General features: G+C 53.9%; 6 protein-coding genes across 6 annotated transcripts; 3 read left to right on the top strand and 3 right to left on the bottom strand.

Moving 5' to 3' along the window:
- Window positions 1-468: 468 nt before the first annotated feature.
- Window positions 469-3002, bottom strand: LMH87_011941 (uncharacterized protein; the record flags this gene model as incomplete). Its single annotated transcript, XM_056201163.1, has 7 exons — window positions 469-633; window positions 685-945; window positions 997-1670; window positions 1725-2084; window positions 2132-2274; window positions 2324-2451; window positions 2517-3002. 7 exons carry the CDS (start codon window positions 3000-3002, stop codon window positions 469-471), a joined length of 2217 nt encoding a protein of 738 aa, XP_056052942.1.
- A 1561-nt stretch (window positions 3003-4563) lies between these two features.
- On the bottom strand, window positions 4564-5623 carry LMH87_011942 (uncharacterized protein; the record flags this gene model as incomplete). The annotated part of the gene is made up of 6 exons (XM_056201164.1): window positions 4564-4705; window positions 4775-4795; window positions 5056-5201; window positions 5255-5477; window positions 5527-5535; window positions 5589-5623. 6 exons carry the CDS (start codon window positions 5621-5623, stop codon window positions 4564-4566), a joined length of 576 nt encoding a protein of 191 aa, XP_056052943.1.
- Window positions 5624-5991: 368 nt separating this feature from the next.
- Window positions 5992-7204, top strand: LMH87_011943 (uncharacterized protein; the record flags this gene model as incomplete). Its single annotated transcript, XM_056201165.1, has 4 exons — window positions 5992-6123; window positions 6170-6296; window positions 6347-7102; window positions 7155-7204. 4 exons carry the CDS (start codon window positions 5992-5994, stop codon window positions 7202-7204), a joined length of 1065 nt encoding a protein of 354 aa, XP_056052944.1.
- Window positions 7205-9037: 1833 nt separating this feature from the next.
- On the top strand, window positions 9038-12353 carry LMH87_011944 (uncharacterized protein; the record flags this gene model as incomplete). Its single annotated transcript, XM_056201166.1, has 7 exons — window positions 9038-9203; window positions 9323-9328; window positions 9390-9706; window positions 9777-9988; window positions 10740-10852; window positions 11619-11896; window positions 11946-12353. 7 exons carry the CDS (start codon window positions 9038-9040, stop codon window positions 12351-12353), a joined length of 1500 nt encoding a protein of 499 aa, XP_056052945.1.
- Window positions 12354-13958: 1605 nt separating this feature from the next.
- Window positions 13959-14998, top strand: LMH87_011945 (uncharacterized protein; the record flags this gene model as incomplete). Its single annotated transcript, XM_056201167.1, has 2 exons — window positions 13959-14208; window positions 14289-14998. The coding sequence occupies 2 exons, from the start codon at window positions 13959-13961 to the stop codon at window positions 14996-14998; spliced, it is 960 nt and encodes a 319-aa protein (XP_056052946.1).
- A 414-nt stretch (window positions 14999-15412) lies between these two features.
- On the bottom strand, window positions 15413-17093 carry LMH87_011946 (uncharacterized protein; the record flags this gene model as incomplete). The annotated part of the gene is made up of 3 exons (XM_056201168.1): window positions 15413-16831; window positions 16886-16940; window positions 16993-17093. 3 exons carry the CDS (start codon window positions 17091-17093, stop codon window positions 15413-15415), a joined length of 1575 nt encoding a protein of 524 aa, XP_056052947.1.
- Between the last annotated feature and the right edge of the window lie 126 nt (window positions 17094-17219).

A 17219-nucleotide genomic window follows, 5' to 3' on the forward strand; every position in this document is an offset into this window, starting at 1 on the left:
ACGAATAAACCGCAACATCTCAGCTTCGTTATCCCCCACAAATAGATGAGCGTGCTCCATCAAAATATATCAATTGTCGGTTGTCAAAACTGCAGCAACAAAATACAAAACTGACAGATTTTAGATAAAAAAGAGGAAAAGCCGCAGAACCAACAAGAAAAGGCAGATGAGAAGAAGAGGAAAAAGTACAAGGTAGACCACAAAAATAAATACCAACAACTCTTGTACCAGCTTGAGTCTTCGTTACGCGGACAATTGCACAAGGAAATCCCGCCAGACCCAATCGCCGCATGACCATGATGTAGATCCATAGAAACGCCGTTTTGAAAACATGATGCCCTATTAAGTCTGACCCAAAAGTAATGGAAACAGGCAGATTCGCGAAAGAGATGATATCTCTGGAAAAAACACGGGGAATTGATGACCGAGAGCCCTAAGCGGACACCCGGCCTGGGTCATCTCATCTCATCATTCTGCACCAATCTCATTACCTTCCATTCCAGAGAATGTGCCGTTGAAGTCAAACGCTTCAGTATTGCCGTCGTTGTCATGCAGGAATGAGTCAAAGTCAAAGTCGTTCAGGACATCACCCGTGTTGAGAGGATTGGCGAATTCCATGCCGGGGAAGTCAACCTGCAAAGTATCAGTGGACAGATCCACGGCATTCATCAGAGTCGTCCTTACCATGCTGTAGCTATCTGCACCTAGACCATTCTGGCTGAGATCGCCTTGAGATTGTGCCGCCGCAGCGGCTGGTGGAGCGCTAGCTGGTGGTGCTGTTGTAGTCGGGGCAGCATTGCCCTGCGCATTTGACGCAGCCTTGTTAAAAGAGGGCGTCATGGGCGTAGCGGGAGCGGCGGAATCGCCATCGCCAGCGCCATCTGCGGCAGGAGTGGCGCCTGCAGCATTGGCAGCAGCAGCTTTGTTCTTCTGAGCAGCGGCACGCTGGGCATTGTTAGTTTGACTGAATGCATGATATTGGACGGAAATTCCTACCTTGTCTTTGGCAGCCTTGGTCTCTTTCTTCTTAGGAGCGTTCTTGGTGCCTTGGTTCGGTGTTGGTGGCGCGGCTGCCGACTGTTGGGGTGAAGCTGTTGTCCTGCTATTGGCGTTGGCTCCGGCCCCAGCTGGAGCAGACGGCGGCGGCATGGCGCGTTGTTGAGTGCCCTGCGCCTGGGGGTTCTGAGGCATGCCCTGGGCCATCATTTGTCCGTTGGGACCAGGCTGCCACAGCTGCGGGTTGCCTTGACCCTGGGCCCTGGCTGCCATCATCTGCTGCGGAGTGAACGGTTGGCCAGGGTGCGAGCTAGGCGGACGCATGCCATTCATCTGGGCTTGAGCACCAGCCATGCTGGGGTCCACACCCTTGAAGAAGTGCGGTGCCATGCTGGGGTCAACTTGGTTGCTCATAAAGTTCATTGGATTAGGCGAGTCTCTCGACTGACCACCTTCCGGAACGGGTGACGGAATTCCAGAATTGTTCATTTGAGGAGTGCCTCGCTTCATCTGCTCGCCGGGATTTGGCGAGGCGCCACTTCGCATAGCCTGTGGCGAGGTATCGGGAAACTGACCGTTGGGTCCGGGGCCGGGAGGGCCTTCGCGCGGCATTGCACCGCTCATGTTATCCTGCTCTTGGCGAGCCATCATGAGCCTTTTTTTGTTTTGTTGTTCTAGAAGCATGAGCTGCATTTGATAATCCTGAAGAGCATGGTTGCTGCCGGTACCTTGAGCAGCAGCAGCACCAGGTGGGCCAGGACGCAAGCTGCCGCCAATTTCTGGCGCGTTGTAGAAGTTGTTCAGAGTAGTTCCATCTGGTGCATGCTGGACCATAGGAGAGCCTTGGTTTTGGGGGTTGGGCACATTCGGCATGCCTGGCTGGGTTCCTAGCTGCTTGCCGTGATGCGATTGCATGTTCGCCATGTAGGTTGCAATGGATTTTTGCTGAGCATGGGGAGGCGTATTAGCCAGCGCGGCGAGCTGCTGCTGCGTGAGAGTGGCGGGGTTGATGCCGCTAGCCGCGAGCAGCTGGTGTGCCGAGTGCGCTCCGTTAACGTTGACCATCTGCTGAGGGTTCATCCCAGGGCCTAAATTGTAAGCAGTGTTCCGAAGTCAGGGTAAAGAGACCACATACCACCATCTGTGCGTTGACGCTTGGCGGAAGGCGATGGCGCATTATCGCCGCCAGCAGCAGGAGAGGAAGGTCGATCCTGATTCGCGTTCATTTGAGACGGATCTCGCTGCATGGGATTCTGCTTGGCAAGCATCATTTGCGGACTAGAGCCGATTAGCAAATACCCGTCATGACCTTGCCGTGGCAACTTACTTCTGGTTGTTAGCCATTGCAGTGCGTGCCAGGTTACCCTGCTTCATGCCAGCCATGCCGCCTTGCATGCCGCGGGCCATCTGGGCTTGGTAGGCTTGCTGCATTTCAGGACGCATCCGGAGCATTTCCTTTTCAGTAGTCAGTATTGGAATCTTGTTGGATCTGCCAGGCACAGCATGTGGGAGGAGCATACCTGAGTGTGCATGACGTATTGCTGGATTGTGCCGTTACTGTTGCCCTTTTGGCGCTGCGCATTGTAAATATCCCAGAACAGACAGAACCATTCGTATAGGAAAGAAGTGTCGGATGCAGGCATAGGGAGTTTGGGAGCGGGCAGGTCTTCGGGAGTTTTGGAATCAATGTCATCCTTGGAATCAGTGTCCATGGTATCGTCACCGGCACCGTTTACAGCGTTGCCGTTTTTGCCATCCTTGACATTAACTTGCTGGTCGCTAGCAAGAAGAGAACGCGCGCAGTCGAACATGCCGTATCGTAGGAAATACTCGTAAATGTATGTGTTAAGGACGCCACGCTGGTTATCGTTCAGCTGCTGTCTGGGGGCAGCGGCGGCGGCTTGCGGGTTGATAGCGCCGTTGTTCATCATGGGCATAGGTGCGCTCCCGACCGGTCCGCCCATCGGGTTCATGTTGGCCATGGCAGCGTTGGGATTCATAGCCATGATGTGAGGTAGGGAAGCACCGTCGACGAGGATGGAGATCGCCGGCGAGGGTATCAAGAGAGAAAGGAAATAAGCCGAATCAACCGCCGGAACTTGCCACTACGGTACAGCACTGAAGAGGCTGGCCGAACGTGGACTTTCCGGGGATGGACGGAAGGTTGGTTGAGATGTACCAACCCGGAGAGGAAAAATATTATGCGGCCGCGACTCGTGGAGGCGAAAAGTGGTTGTTCTCGGAGACGCGCAAGGCGTAGGGAGCGCGAGCAAGGACAGAAAATAAGAGCAACAGCAGGAGCAATGCCAGCGGCACGCGAGTGGACACGATATCGATGGCTGCTTGATGCGGATCAAGAAAGTCGTGGCCGGCGAGGCACAAGTTCGATGAAGACGCAAAAGTTCAAGGGCTCGCTGGGGGCTGGGCGACACCAGTACAGTGTGCCTGAGACTTTGGAGGCGCAGGAAGAGGCGGCGGGCGCAGTTCCTTGGAGCGCGAGCACAGGGTCGACTACCAGGCGGCTCGGTGATGCGAGGTTCGAATGTCAAATGCGATGGATGGTCGGTTCCACGCGACGTGGCGGTTGAAGGTGGTGGTCTTGCTGCGAGCAGCGGAGATGGGGTACCAGGCGTTTCTTGGGACCGTGGAGACTTGAGGCGGTCGCTTCGTGGATAATGGGCCTGGCTTAGATTGCCTCTGCTGGTGGAGAGCCAGACGCGGTGGATGTCGCTCGAAGGATTCGCACTGTGCGAGTTTTTCTAGTTGGGGGTACCGACGTCGCGAGGGAATAGGAGAAAGGAAGACAGTGCACGTTTTTTTCTCCCCTCAATCATGACAAGAGACGACGCTGTAGCACCATGACCACACGGTCAGCGCTACAGACCACCACTGGCCAACTAGAAAACAGCATGATCCACAGTGTGGCACAGTGTGAGCCGTACTAGCCCGGAGCAAAGAACTATTGGTCCAACCCTGGTGATTTTGCGGGGCTACCGGCGTATGTCTGGGCACGGACGGCGTATTTTTTGGGCCGCCTGACGCTAATCTCTGCCTAAGGCAGCTAGAAAGTGCATTACAGAGATCAGGCTGGTTGCTCACTCGCTGGCTGGCTGGCGAGTCGTCTGGCTACCTAGGCAAGGTACGAGTATGGCCTGTTGGTGTAAGAGGTGGGAGATCGCATATCTTATGAACTAGTCATTTCAAACCAACTATTATAGCGGGCTCGTCATTTGATTTCTCTCCCTTTCTGAACTTGGTACTCTACCAGTACAGCCTTCCTTACCCCTCTCTGTTGTACGCCCTTTGAGGTCGCACGCCATTGGCACCGCGTTGGACAAAGCGCGAACGAGCCATCTCGATGCAATTTACCGCCGGGCGGACGGGAAGCTGCAGGCTATTCTCATAGTGAAATGCTATTAGCTCTTTGAACTTGAAACACGGCAGTGATTTAATGTTGCTTGACTTGAAAGTGTATGTATGTCCATCTTGTTAAGTTTCATCACGGGACAATGCCACGAGCTGGAGATCAATGTTCGAATTCGAGAGGCAATGACTGTCCCCCAAAAGCTACGACGCGGACTGGTGTTCTGCTGCTGGAATCCTGGCCACTGCGGGTGCTAGTATATTTGCTATAATGCCCGAGCCATATTGACCTCCGCTCATGTAAGAGCCCGTCAAGTCGCAGTGTTCTCTCATAATGGGATTTGGTCTATAATTTGCCTCAGACATTGCAGTTCAAGTCGAAAAATACCTCAAGTAGAAGAATGGGCTTTCCTACTCCGGATATACCTTGCACAGGCTACACGCGCAGGAAAAAAAAATGCTTGGTCTACCGGCCAACTCGACCAGCCAATAGCTTTGTTCATGGGCTTAGAGTCTTCTGCAAGCCGCGTCTAGTCGTCCTCCGGGGGTAGCTCATCATCAATGTAGCGTATTAGCGATACTCTCATCTCAGTCGTGTCGTTGCCTCGTAAAACATCGCTGATGAAGTGTGCTTCGACTTGCATCTGCACCATTTCTAGCGCGCCCCTCAAAACACCACAAAGAATATTGGAATACCATAACTCGTCCTGGGCACGGCCATCATCGGGTAGCTCGACAAAATCAGCAAAGGGGTTTTCGTCGAACACCAACGAGAATTGCTTATTGTCCGTCGTCCAATTCGTTACTTGCGGCGTAATGTTCAAGAAGATTTTGAACCCAACCTAGGCCAGATCAGTAAAGCTGCTTTCAAAAACAAAGCTGGTCTGAATCCTACCCGAGAGATCATGTCTGCCGTCTCGCGGAAGTTGGCACAGCGCTTCATGGTATTAGATTTGGCGAGGTAGTCCTCGATCAGTCGCAGGCCAATGTTGTACCCCATCTTGTCCAGTTGCTTATTTACTTCCGCATAGTCGCCATCAAAGTCTCTGCATAGTTGCGCGACCACTGTACCGTATGTAAGGGTCACGAGTTCGGCGTTGACTTTATCAATTCGAGTCCTGCGGTTCGGTCAGTCACTGGGTTGTTCGCCGTCGATCGATTTCGTACTTCCAGATCCTGCGAACTCGTTAGAGAAAGACCATACATTCCATCTCATCACAAGGACTTACTCCTCGCCAATGCGAGAGGCTTTGCTGGAAGCCATGTTTGTAGTTCACCCCTTGCTTTCGCAGCTGACTTGCAGCTATCGCGCTGCGGGGAAGGGAGCAGAAATAGCGACGGGTTCAATACCAGAGAAGTATTCTTCCAGAATGCTCTCAAATTTCAGCGCAGTTATCGTATTTGAAAGCTTGTTGTCACAGGAAGATCGAGTGCGGGACCTTGTCGTTGGGAGGGACCGAGCTTGGGAAGAACGAGCGGGTCGAGAGCCAATGAGCGCCCAGCTTTCAGGTAGCTCACGGCGCCATCAATAATTTTCAACGCAAAGGCCCAACCATTGCACTTCAACACTCGACGCCTAGGTACATCGCAACACCGCTTTGCGCATTAATTTTCCGCACAGTCGCTCACAAAATGTCGGCTGAGAAGCGACCCGCGGACGGTGAACCAGGCGCATCGCAAGTCCTGGTGAAGCGCCAAAATGTCAACAACTCGGAGGGTGCGCTGGCTCGCCTCAACGCCTCCAGCAATGCACTGGTGCAGACTGTGAGTAGAATTGCACTGTGCCGGGCGCAAAGCTAATGCCTCGCAGGCTCCGAGAACGAGCGCGCTGCAGTCGCCCGTGATGCAGCTGACGGGCCATTCTGGCGAAGTATTCACAGCCAAGTTCGACCCTACAGGGAACCTCATTGCGTCTGGCTCAATGGATAAAAGTATACGTATGTGCGACGGCACCATTTTAATTTGGTCAGAGACTAACCTGCAGCAGTCTTGTGGCGAACCTATGGCGATTGCGAAAATTACGGCGTATTAAAAGGACACAAAAGCGCGGTTCTGGATTTGCAGTGGTCTCGCGATTCTGAGATTCTGTACTCTGCCTCTGCCGACACCCACCTCGCGAGCTGGGACTTGACCTCGGGTACGAGAATTCGACGTTACATCGGTCACGAAGAAGTAGTGAACGCGCTGGACATTACCCGGCGAGGCGAGGAGATGCTCATCAGCGGCAGCGACGACGGCACGATTGGGATCTGGGACCCGCGCACGAAGCACGCCGTCGACTATATCCAAACAGATTTTCCAATCACGGCAGTCGCCATCTCGCCTGCTGGAAACGAAATCTATACGGGAGGCATCGACAACGACATCCGGGTATGGGATCTGCGCAAGAAGTCGGTTGTGTACAATATGGCTGGACACTCGGACACCATCACATCATTGAAAGTGTCGCCGGACTCTCAATCGCTACTATCTTACGCTATGGACTCTACTGTGAGGACATGGGACATTCGGCCATTTGCACCCACCGAGCGACAAATCCGCACATTGGACGGCGCGACGTCAGGATCAGAAAAGAACCTCCTGGGAGCCAGCTGGGACGCTGAAGGCAAGAAGATTGCGGCCGCTTCAGGAGACGGCACCGTTCTCGTGTGGTCTAGTGAAAATGGCAAGCTGCTGTATAAGCTCCCAGGCCACCGCGGCACCGTCAACAGCGCGGAGTTTTCGCCGAATAAGGAGCCAGTCCGTAAGTAAATACCCAGCCTCTCTGCTGGTGAGACTTGCTAACATTCACGCAGTTCTATCCGCATCCTCGGATCGCACCATGCTGCTTGGCGAACTGAAATGATCTTGCGGAGCGGTACATCCAGAGACGCCCTCACGAGTTCATCTCGACGCCCGTATATTAAGATGGAGAACGAAGCGGCTTTGAAAGGCGATTCTCAACATAGAGATCAGCAGATTCAGTCGATCCTAAACCTGAGGCGATTAAACACATCCACTGATTCGCCGGCAGCTATGGTCTTGAGGAAGGCCAAACCAGGAGACCAGCTTCATGCGTCTGACGCGTGCTTGTTCGATCTCACAACCAGACTCAAACCGGAGTACCGTGGCTGCCGTTTTGGCGCATGACCACGAGACCCCTCCACAGTATAGGCAATGTTGTATATATTAATGTTCAAAATAGAGAAGCAACAACTTGAAGAATTAATCTGCATCTGTACTGCCCGCTGTTGCAAGCTGAACCTGTAAGCTGCCAAGTAATCCTGACAGTTGGCTAGTAGAGGCCCACTAGTGACAATCGCCCTTCTTCTCAGGTGCCTCAAATCATGTCATCGACAACTGAAAACGCGCTTGACACTCACTTTCTTTTTTTCCTTACGCGCCCCTTCTCCCTCGATGAGAAGTTTCTAGACACGACTGGTTGTCATGTCCACCTATCAATGCAGATGCGCTGCCAGGGGTGCTGAAACATGCCCATCTTCCCCGGACTGCTCGTGTCCAACCAACCATGCAGCTTTGGTGCGCCCTGGCAACAATTCAAGGAGTGCGCTGCAGCCAGTAGAGAAGTCCCCTGAGTAGGAGTTTCAGTCCTTGCAACAGAACTTCTAAGATAATAGGGCGGACACTCTCAGGCTCTTGGTAGCCTGGGGCTCGGCCACTGACCTGCTGGGCACGATCGTCTCAGATCAAGGAGACATGATACACGCTACCACTATTCGTAACAGGAGATGCGCCACATTGAGATTGGGGCGCTGCAAAGCGCGCATAAAAAAAACACAACAGTCCAGTCGGCAGCTTACTCACATTTGACATGGTATCGATGCTCGTATCCGTTGACGGTCCCTGAATTTATTGGCTGTCGCATCGCTCTGAGCATGTTGGGAGCAACTTGTTTCGTCACTGTCTTGGCTGGGCTTCACTGTCGCAACGGCTCTGCCTGTTTTTGACTTTACTTTTCCTTCTGAATTCACTTTTCATTTCGCTGTTGACCCTCTGCGGAAACCTCTGTACTACAATTATACTATTTATCGTGTTCGCCCTGTTTATTGCCATTTTAACCTGTTGCGGCTGCAATAATTCTAGCTTTCCGATGTTTGCAACCTCCCTTGCCAACCCACTGTATCAGACATTGATATAAGCTTCATTTGGCTGGCAGATATCCATGGCAGGAGATGCAGACTGACGCATAATACCGGCTGTTTCCTAGCGTCTTTTTTCAGTTCAGAAGTTTGCAAATCATCGCCATTTCATCAGAGCAAGCGCGCGGCGGCAAGGCCTTTCTGAGCCTCGACAGTTGCAGCTGTCCGACGTACACGACGACAACAGAGTCGAGCAAGAAGTACAGCGAGAAGATAACAGGACGCAGGGAAAGGCGCAATTCCACACCGAATGGCCATGTTTTCCGCAGGGATGGAGAGGATCAGGCGGGATTTAATACAACGAGCTCAAGCCCAGAGGAGCGATGCAATGGAGCGAGGCTCTGTCAGCCAGGAGCTCGCGCAGGCCTCGAATACTGGAAACGCGGTACAACTAGGGGAAAGACGGACTCTGGGATTGACGGGATTCCTCTCGCGGCCATTGAGGCTTGTTCGCCAACCTGTGGCTGTCGCTGGGGACAGCAGGCATCGACCGGAGACTCCCAAATCACCGCAAAGAATTACACCAGGGAACGCAATACATGAAAGACTGGAATCCGGAGCCACCCCTGGCGGGATTCCAGTTCCTGAAATTACAGAACCTTCTCCAGCTGTCGTGGTGGAGGCAAACAGCCAAAGGCAAGACGGTCAAACGCAGCCAAGGCCGCAAGACAGCCATAGGTCCCGGCGAAGAGGAGTCTTTAACAAGTTGCGAGGCGAACGAAAGAAACGATTCCTATTCTGCTTGCCATGGGTCAACTCTGGACGAGTGCGCGTGACGCTGATGCATTGCTTGACGTCGGGGTTGTTCGTGTTACTACTGCTAGCAGTCTGTAAGTTGCTTCTTTGTCTGGCGCGTCCATTGAAGCTCGACTAACCAAAGGGCTTGCACAGACTTGGGACTATCCTTGACTCAGCACATTCAAGCCAACGAACTGACGATTCTCCTATTACTCATCATCGTCATCTCTACGCTGTACTTCTGCTATAATATTGTCCGGTTGTGCCTTGCGGTAATGCGTGGCGACAAGCCGACTGCGGGGAGCCGAGGACGTCAAGCGATGAGTTCGGCGGAGATGCTCAAGACGGGATACGCGATGCCACGACGCCCGATTCGAGTGGTTTTGGCACAGGATGAGGAGGCGGCCGGGAGAGACGAAGTGACGAATAAGTTGACGCCGCCAGCGTATGGATTTTGGCGCGAGAGTGTGGTACGTGTGACAATATTTTGTTCGCTGGCTGTGTTTTCAAAAAACTGTGGTTTAGACTAACGACGAACAGCGACTGGACCCAAACCGACTGTACTGGCAACGAAACGAGGCAGCGAAAAGGCAAGAGCCTGTGTCGGACATGGAATCGGGGCATGAGCACATTGCAAGTGGTGGACGACGGCCACCGTCGTATGCCTCTGATGATGGTGTATCATATATAGTTGACGCCATTCCTACGTCGTCTACATCTACGACGATGGCATCTCGACAGCAGATGGCGAGGTAGTTGATGTCGGGGGTGAAAGCAGGGCGTCTAGGACATGTCGCGAATCTGTATCTCATTCCATAGCCACACGATTTATTCCTCCCTTGATCCAATTGCCAGCGCGCCCGTTTCTGGGTTACCCGCGTCCGCGTCGCTAAAGCCGGGGTCGCCGTGAGGGAGGCATCGAGGGGGGCATGCGGCAGATGTACCTGCACAATACTTGCAGGGGAGTAGTCACTTGCGAGCCGGCTCAAGTTTTTGACAGGTATTCTGGTCAAGGGCACACACTACCTAGGTAGGCAGGGAGCCGCGAATCTGGGTAGCCAAGGGGTCTGGGGGCGGTCATCTGGTGCGGCATGCAGGTGCTTGGGGCTACTGAAAGCTGCGACCGGGCTAGGATTTTAGTGCGAGGTCTTGCAATTCAGAGCCTGCGATTGGTACATGGCGATGCCGACTTGTTTGCTAGCGTTTACTACTGGTAGAGATTTGGGGCTGGCTGCTCCTGGAGTCGTGGGGAAGCAAGGAAGGCTCTGGCTGAGCAAGCTGGCTGGCTGCTTCGACTGCCCTGCTTCCCTGCCTGCGACTGCTGCCAGTGACAAGAGTGCCTCCACAATTGGCAGGTAAAATTTTTCCCACCAAAAGCGCGCGACGCCTCCTCTGCACTGGTACCGACTGGTCTCTCGCATTTGGCCCAAAAAGTCTATCCCCTGCTATCTCCTTCCCTTGCCCTCTTTTCCCTTTCCCATTATCCAAACTCTCATACTCCAGTTTCTATCCGATAGTAGGTGGACAGTTGTTTATCGACGTTGGGTTATTTGCTGTCATACATACCTTTTTTCAATCTCTACATTTTATTATTTTCGACATCTCTTTCAAACAAGGTACGTTTCTTACACGCTGGCTGCCTGTATTTTGCTTTTGTCGCCACTTGCGCCCGCGTTGCGCTGCCCGCACCCGCTGTCTGTCACTGTCTGCCGCCCGCCTCAATCTTCCCGACGCTTCACGACGCAATTCGCAAACATGGTCAAGAGAGGCCAAGAATAAAAGGGAAAAACAAAAACAAAAACAAAAAAGAGCATCAAATCCTGCGCACAATACGGAAATCGCGCGCTGATGCTTGACCCCGTCGACTTGCTTTTGCGCCGCGCGCATAATTTCCCTTTCGACTTTTTTGTGCGCCCCCGATGCTAGGCAATATTTACATGCAAAATCCAAGAGAAATACAAGAAAAGCACACGAAGACGAAGGAAGCTAGGCTCTCTGCGCCTCGCAGTACTGCTTTTGGTCTATTCCCCGCGACAGAGAACATGCCCGCCGCACTCCCCGCCATAACCTCGGTCTTCTCCCACAGCTGCCGCATTGTTGCGCCGCGCCGACAAGTGCCCGCGTAGCGACACGATATTACATGCATCACCAACTCTGCCCGAAAAAATTGTCTGTGGTCCTGAAGACCACAATTACACTTACGCTCACCCAGGTCGGCGTCTCAGGCAATTCTGGCACAGTCTCGTGGGTGGCGAGGCAGCATGTGACTGACAGCACAAGTGGCGCAAAACATTGACAGAATTCTACAATAACTCCTACCACGACAGCAGCGCAACTTTCCACACTTAAATTTAAGCGTCGCTTGCTAACTCGCATCTACAGTCATCATCATGTCTTCTCTCTCTCGTCGTGCTTGCTACAAGTGTGGCAACGTCGGTCATTATGCCGAGGTCTGCTCCTCCTCTGAGCGCCTTTGCTACAACTGTAAGCAGCCTGGCCACGAGTCGAACGGCTGCCCTCTTCCTCGCACCACCGAGGCCAAGCAGTGCTACCACTGCCAGGGTCTTGGTCACGTCCAGGCCGACTGTCCTACTCTCCGCCTGACCGGCAACGCTACTTCCGGTCGCTGCTACAACTGCGGCCAGCCCGGTCATCTTGCTGTAGGTTCTTCGTCAGCAGCTTGATTTGCATTCAACTAACTGTCTTCAGCGTGCCTGCCCTAACCCCGTTGGTCCCGCTGCCATGGGCCGTGGTGCCCCTATGGGCCGTGGTGGCTACGCCGGCAACTTCGGCGGCCGTGGCGGCTTCGCTGGTGGCCCTCGCCCTGCTACCTGCTACAAGTGCGGTGGCCCCAACCACTTTGCCCGTGATTGCCAGGCTCAGGCCATGAAGTGCTACGCCTGCGGCAAGCTCGGCCACATCTCCCGCGATTGCACAGCTCCCAACGGCGGTCCTCTCAACACCGCCGGCAAGACCTGCTATCAGTGTGGCGAGGCCGGCCACATCTCTCGCGACTGCCCCCAGAAGGCCGCCGCTGGCCCCCCGGAGATTAACAACGAGGTTGACATGACCAATGTCGCTGCCGCCCCCGTTGCCCCTATCCCCCCCGTGGCATAGAACGCTACCGTTCGGTTCGTCTCTCGCAGTACGCCGTCTCAAAAGAGCCGAAAACTGCAGAGGCGACAAGTCTAGACTTCTATTCGAGAGCTTTCGTACACCGACAGCTGGCTGAACAGCAAAGTCCTGGACATGTTTTTTTTTGTTTTGCTGCTCATTGCCAGCTCACTTTGTCCTGTCTATGGATAAGTCAACGCATTGACGCGTCCATTGGCAAATTTCTTTCTTTGACTGTTTCTACGTTTCTTTCTTTTCAATGTTGGGAAATTGTATTGCTGGGAATCGGCAGGGCTGTTTCTACTAGGACAAGCTTGCCCATACTTGGCTTTGCATGGCGTTTCCGGCTCGCCTGGGTACATGCGTTTATGCCTCTTTTTCTCTTCATTGTGCCCGCAAGTTTTCTTCCATCAAGTGAATTGCGTCGCATATCCATTTTATTTTACATCTCCCTTATTAGCACCAGGCCTCCCCGGACAAGGCATGACCAGTTTACGACATGCTGAAGAACACACAGGAATGGGGAGCGTGCCTGGTCAAACGACCACATTATTTTCATGCATTTTTTCTCAGCAATAGCGCGCCCTGGTACTTGAGCAGCATCTCTCTACGGATTTTGATGGCTGCTTAATGGCGCGCTCTGCATATGACCGAATTCTTTTCATCGGAATGACTTTTGGATCAAGACACCCGTGAGCATACCATTCTGCGCGTTGAACGGAGTTGCAGATGTGTGTGGCTCACGTGGCTCTTCTTAACGACTACGAATTTTAAGACACCGGCGATGGATATACCCCGCGAAAGGCTGTGTGTGCCAAGTTGTGTTGAGCAAGGAAACGACGCGTGATTCTCTGCTCCTGTGCTGACGCTTTGATAGAGCGTATGCGTTTGTTAATCAAAACAGCGACAGCGAGAGCAGGGAAAAGAGTGATAAGAACCGCGTGGTTGGTGGTTGAGTGCAAAGGAAATGACAGAAGAAGGAAACACCCTTTCTCGATGATAGGAAAGGCAAGTACTCTTATATATATTGCTGAGGATGAGACAAGTAGTAGTGGTGGTGGGAAGAAAAGCAAGTGCTGCTAGCGACATTTCGGGAGTGTGTGTTATGAATTAGCAATACGAAGAGGAAATGATGCAAAATTGAAGCGTTTGCAACTACGATCAGGACATTAATATTGTGAATGCGAGTGATGCAAATTGTACTCGTCGAGCGAAAGAGTAACCAAGATGCCCATGCAACACTGCAGCTCATACAGTCGCTACCGAAAACCACAAGCGTGTCGTACTTCTTGATGCACACTTTTGTTGAATGCGTTTAAGAATTCATTATTTTCTGCAATCAAATTGGATCATATCAAATTGCTTTCGAAGAGGCAAGGGCAGATGCTTAGACATTGCGGCGCGAAGCTTCCGTGTTACATAATCACGGTGTATCCGTCACACACTTAGGTTGGGCTTCAGACCACTGACCTTCAACATCATTTTGATTCTACAACGCTTTCAACTAACAACAAGCTCATTACGAAACGAACTACGCAACGATATCCGAAAATTCAGCGATCCACTCCTTTACCTTCCACATCAATCACATTCCAGATCTGTCGCGGGATGAACGGCGGGATGAATGGCATGAATGGCGCCAACATGGGTGGTGGCGTGCCCATGCCCACACCCGCCGGCCACCAGGCCGAGCTCAATTACATATACGGCATGGTGGAGGAGCTCAGCAGACAGCTCGCCGAAAACAGAAGAGTCACAGAAGATATCGTCAGCGGCCTCGGCCGTGTCCGCAATCGCGCGCGGACACAAGGGCTCGACAACGACCAAGTCATTGACGCCGCGGCCGAGGAAATCAATCGTACGGCCCCCCTCCTCCGGTGCCATGGCCAAATTCCATACCAAAAAAATGAGGTAAAAGTCTAACTCGATATCTCGCAGGTCAAGACCAAAATATGGACGCCCTCCTCTCCGTCCTCTCCGAATCACTCGAAAAAGCCAAGCATTCGCGCGACGCCAACGCGACGCTACTCACACTATTTGCCAATGCGCTGGCCACTATGCTCAAGCAATTCCACGAGTACAAGGCCAAGCACGTGACGGACGTGGCGTCGTGGCACCGCTCGTACCGGTCGCAACTCGACGAGGCGCGCCGCGAGAACAGTCGCCTCCGGGAGCAGATTGGGGAGATGCAGGCGCACGCGGCGACGGCCAACGACTCGTTGCGGCGCTTCCGCCGCAGCTACGACGCCGACCGCGCGCGCTGGGAGGGCCGCGTCCAGGAGACGGCCCTCAAGCAGGAGGTACGCTTCTGGAAGCGCCTCGCGATGCCAGAGCTCGAGGACGACGACCCCTACTGGAGCGCCGACGACGACATCATCGACGGCGCGGAAAAGGAGCGTCTTGCGCACCTGGAGATGCGCGCCGCGCAGGAGCAGCGCATAGCGAGAGAGGATGGTGATGACGGGGACGGGCTGCCGCCACCGATGATGATGCATGCGCCCACGCCGCCGCAGCTCATCTCGCCCGCTGGTGGCTCGATGGGCGGGATCGCGATGCAGAGAGGGGGGGATGAGGGGGGCTTGCCGCTCCCGCCGCCACCGCCGAGACCGCTGAACGCGGCATCGAGCACTGGCTCGACAGGCTCGTAGGAGAGTCCCGAGCGGTACGAAGAGATGCGCCCGGCGCGGGGACGTTGGGTTCTGGAGCGAATCTGAGTAAATTTCTTTCGGGCTTTGAGCCGCGGAACTGGCATTGCATATAGCGAAAAAATGAACATCTTGTGCTTGTATATATTTAGTCGGGTTCCCAGAGGGTCATTTTACGGGACAAGTGTTTTAATGGCATCACGAATGAGAAAAAAAGAACGTTGAGTGATGAATGAAAATGCTTCCAGATTGTTCTTGTTATAATGCCGATTGCAATTTGTTAATGCACCAATCTCAACTCCACAGCCAACTCCGCAACCCGCCCTCGACCTTTTCTGTTATACAAAGAATCATTACACAGCCACGACCTTTCGGTAGCCCTCGTCATTCTGCAAATTATGACCCGCGTCCGCCCTCTCAAAACCCTCCTTGTTCGCGGCGTGAATCACCATCCTGCCCCGATGCCGGCGCCGACGACGCCGCGCCCTCGCCCGCGTCCTTGATGGCCTGCTCGTCGCCGCGCAGCTTGGCAAAGTACGCCTTGATGTCCTCGGCACCAATCGCCTGGCCGCTGTCGGCAAACTGCTGGAAAAAGGGCTTGAGGCGCTCCTTGAGGTGGTTGTAGGCCATGACACCCTCGATGGCGCGCACGCGGTCCACGTTGCGCAGGGCGCTCTCGCCGCGCTCCAGCAGGCTGCCGCTGCCGGCCGTCGAACCGCCGCCGTTTTGGGATGCTGCGTCGCCGTGGTCCGACATGGGCGGCTCGTAGACTTCTTCCTCTTCGAGGAGCTGTGGAAAGGCGTTGAGCTTGGGGAAGCAGTCACTGCAGCGGCAGAACTTGTCGCGAAAGTCTTCCTTGAAAAAGAGCGAGAAGCGGCCCTTTGGCGCGGCACCCAGGTTCGGAAGCTTGCACCCGCTGGGAGAGGCGGCCGTCGTTGGTTCGCTGACAGCTGTGCTTGCTGGCTCAGAAGGTGCTTCGACTTCGGTTTTGACGCGTTTAGCATCGTCGTGTCCCTCGTCATCTTCTGCCTTGCGTTTGTTGCTGGTGGCCGCTGGGGCCGTATCTACCGCTGTCGGCTCGAGGTGGATAGCAGGGAGGAAGCCAGAAGTACCGGCGTACTGCTGAATCCAAGGGTTCGACTCGACGCACTTGTAGCACAAGAAGCCGTCAAAGTCTTCCTCCTCAGGAAAGCCAGGAGGCATAGGCGGTTCCTCGTCCATGTCGTCTTCCACCGCACTGTCATCTGTCTTCGTTTCACCTTCCTTGCTTGTCTGTTTCTCGTCTTCGTTGACTTCAGAAATGACCGCAAGTCCATTGTCGTTCTCTTGCTTCTCGGGGGCTTTTTTCTTCGGCGTCATCGCTTCGTACCACTTGGGCCCCATGCCTACTAGACAGCCCGGATGGTACCAATCCTCGCCACACCCGCCTGTTTCCTCGGTGCCTAGGCCCAGGCACTGAAACATGGTGCCCTTTTGCTCAAAAGGATCATAGTCGCAGTCGCAGGCACAGAAGCGATTGCGAAAGTTTTTATTGTACTTGTTGTTTACGTCGGGCTCCTGCGAGTGGACATTGCCGCGCGTATTCGTTTCGTCGTTGATCTGCAGCACGCAAGGGCTCGTGCTGGGCACTCGCTTAGTGCCGCAGTCGCAGGTGAAGTTGCGCTTCTGGAAGATTTCGACGAGGGTGTGCTCGCCGTGGCACTGGACCGAGCAGGAGTAGCAAACACCGGCGGGGTTCCACGAATCGGTCTCGGTCGACGGCGCCGGGTTGCATGTCAGGCATGCGAAGACGCTCTGCTTTAGCGGGCCGAGCAGTCTGGTGCAGTTATCGATGCTCTGCTAAGGTTAGTGACAGTGGTTCGCGCGCGACTGTCCACAGGCGTTACGTACGAATGGAAGAGCCTCGCGCGCGTCAGCTTCGAGGAGTTCCTGACTGCGGATGAATCTTGAAAAGTTAGTGACAATGTCAAGAATGGGTGTGGGTGGTATTGGCGTACTCGGCAGCTGTCTGGGAGCTGTCAGACTGGTTCGAGAAGCTGTTGCTGCGCTTCGAGGTCTGCCCAGCAAGAGCCTCCTGCTCGTCGCCGTTGGAAGACATATTGTGCAGTTTCTAAACGGCTGCGTATTTTGCCTCTCGGAAGAATAGATGGAAGCCGGACAAAAAGTACTTCAGCGGCTGATTTGGGATGATGCTATTTGCGAGAATGATCTGAAGCAGCTCCGG

Source organism: Akanthomyces muscarius, chromosome 4 (assembly GCF_028009165.1).
Source record: "Akanthomyces muscarius strain Ve6 chromosome 4, whole genome shotgun sequence".
Taxonomy (NCBI): domain Eukaryota; kingdom Fungi; phylum Ascomycota; class Sordariomycetes; order Hypocreales; family Cordycipitaceae; genus Akanthomyces; species Akanthomyces muscarius.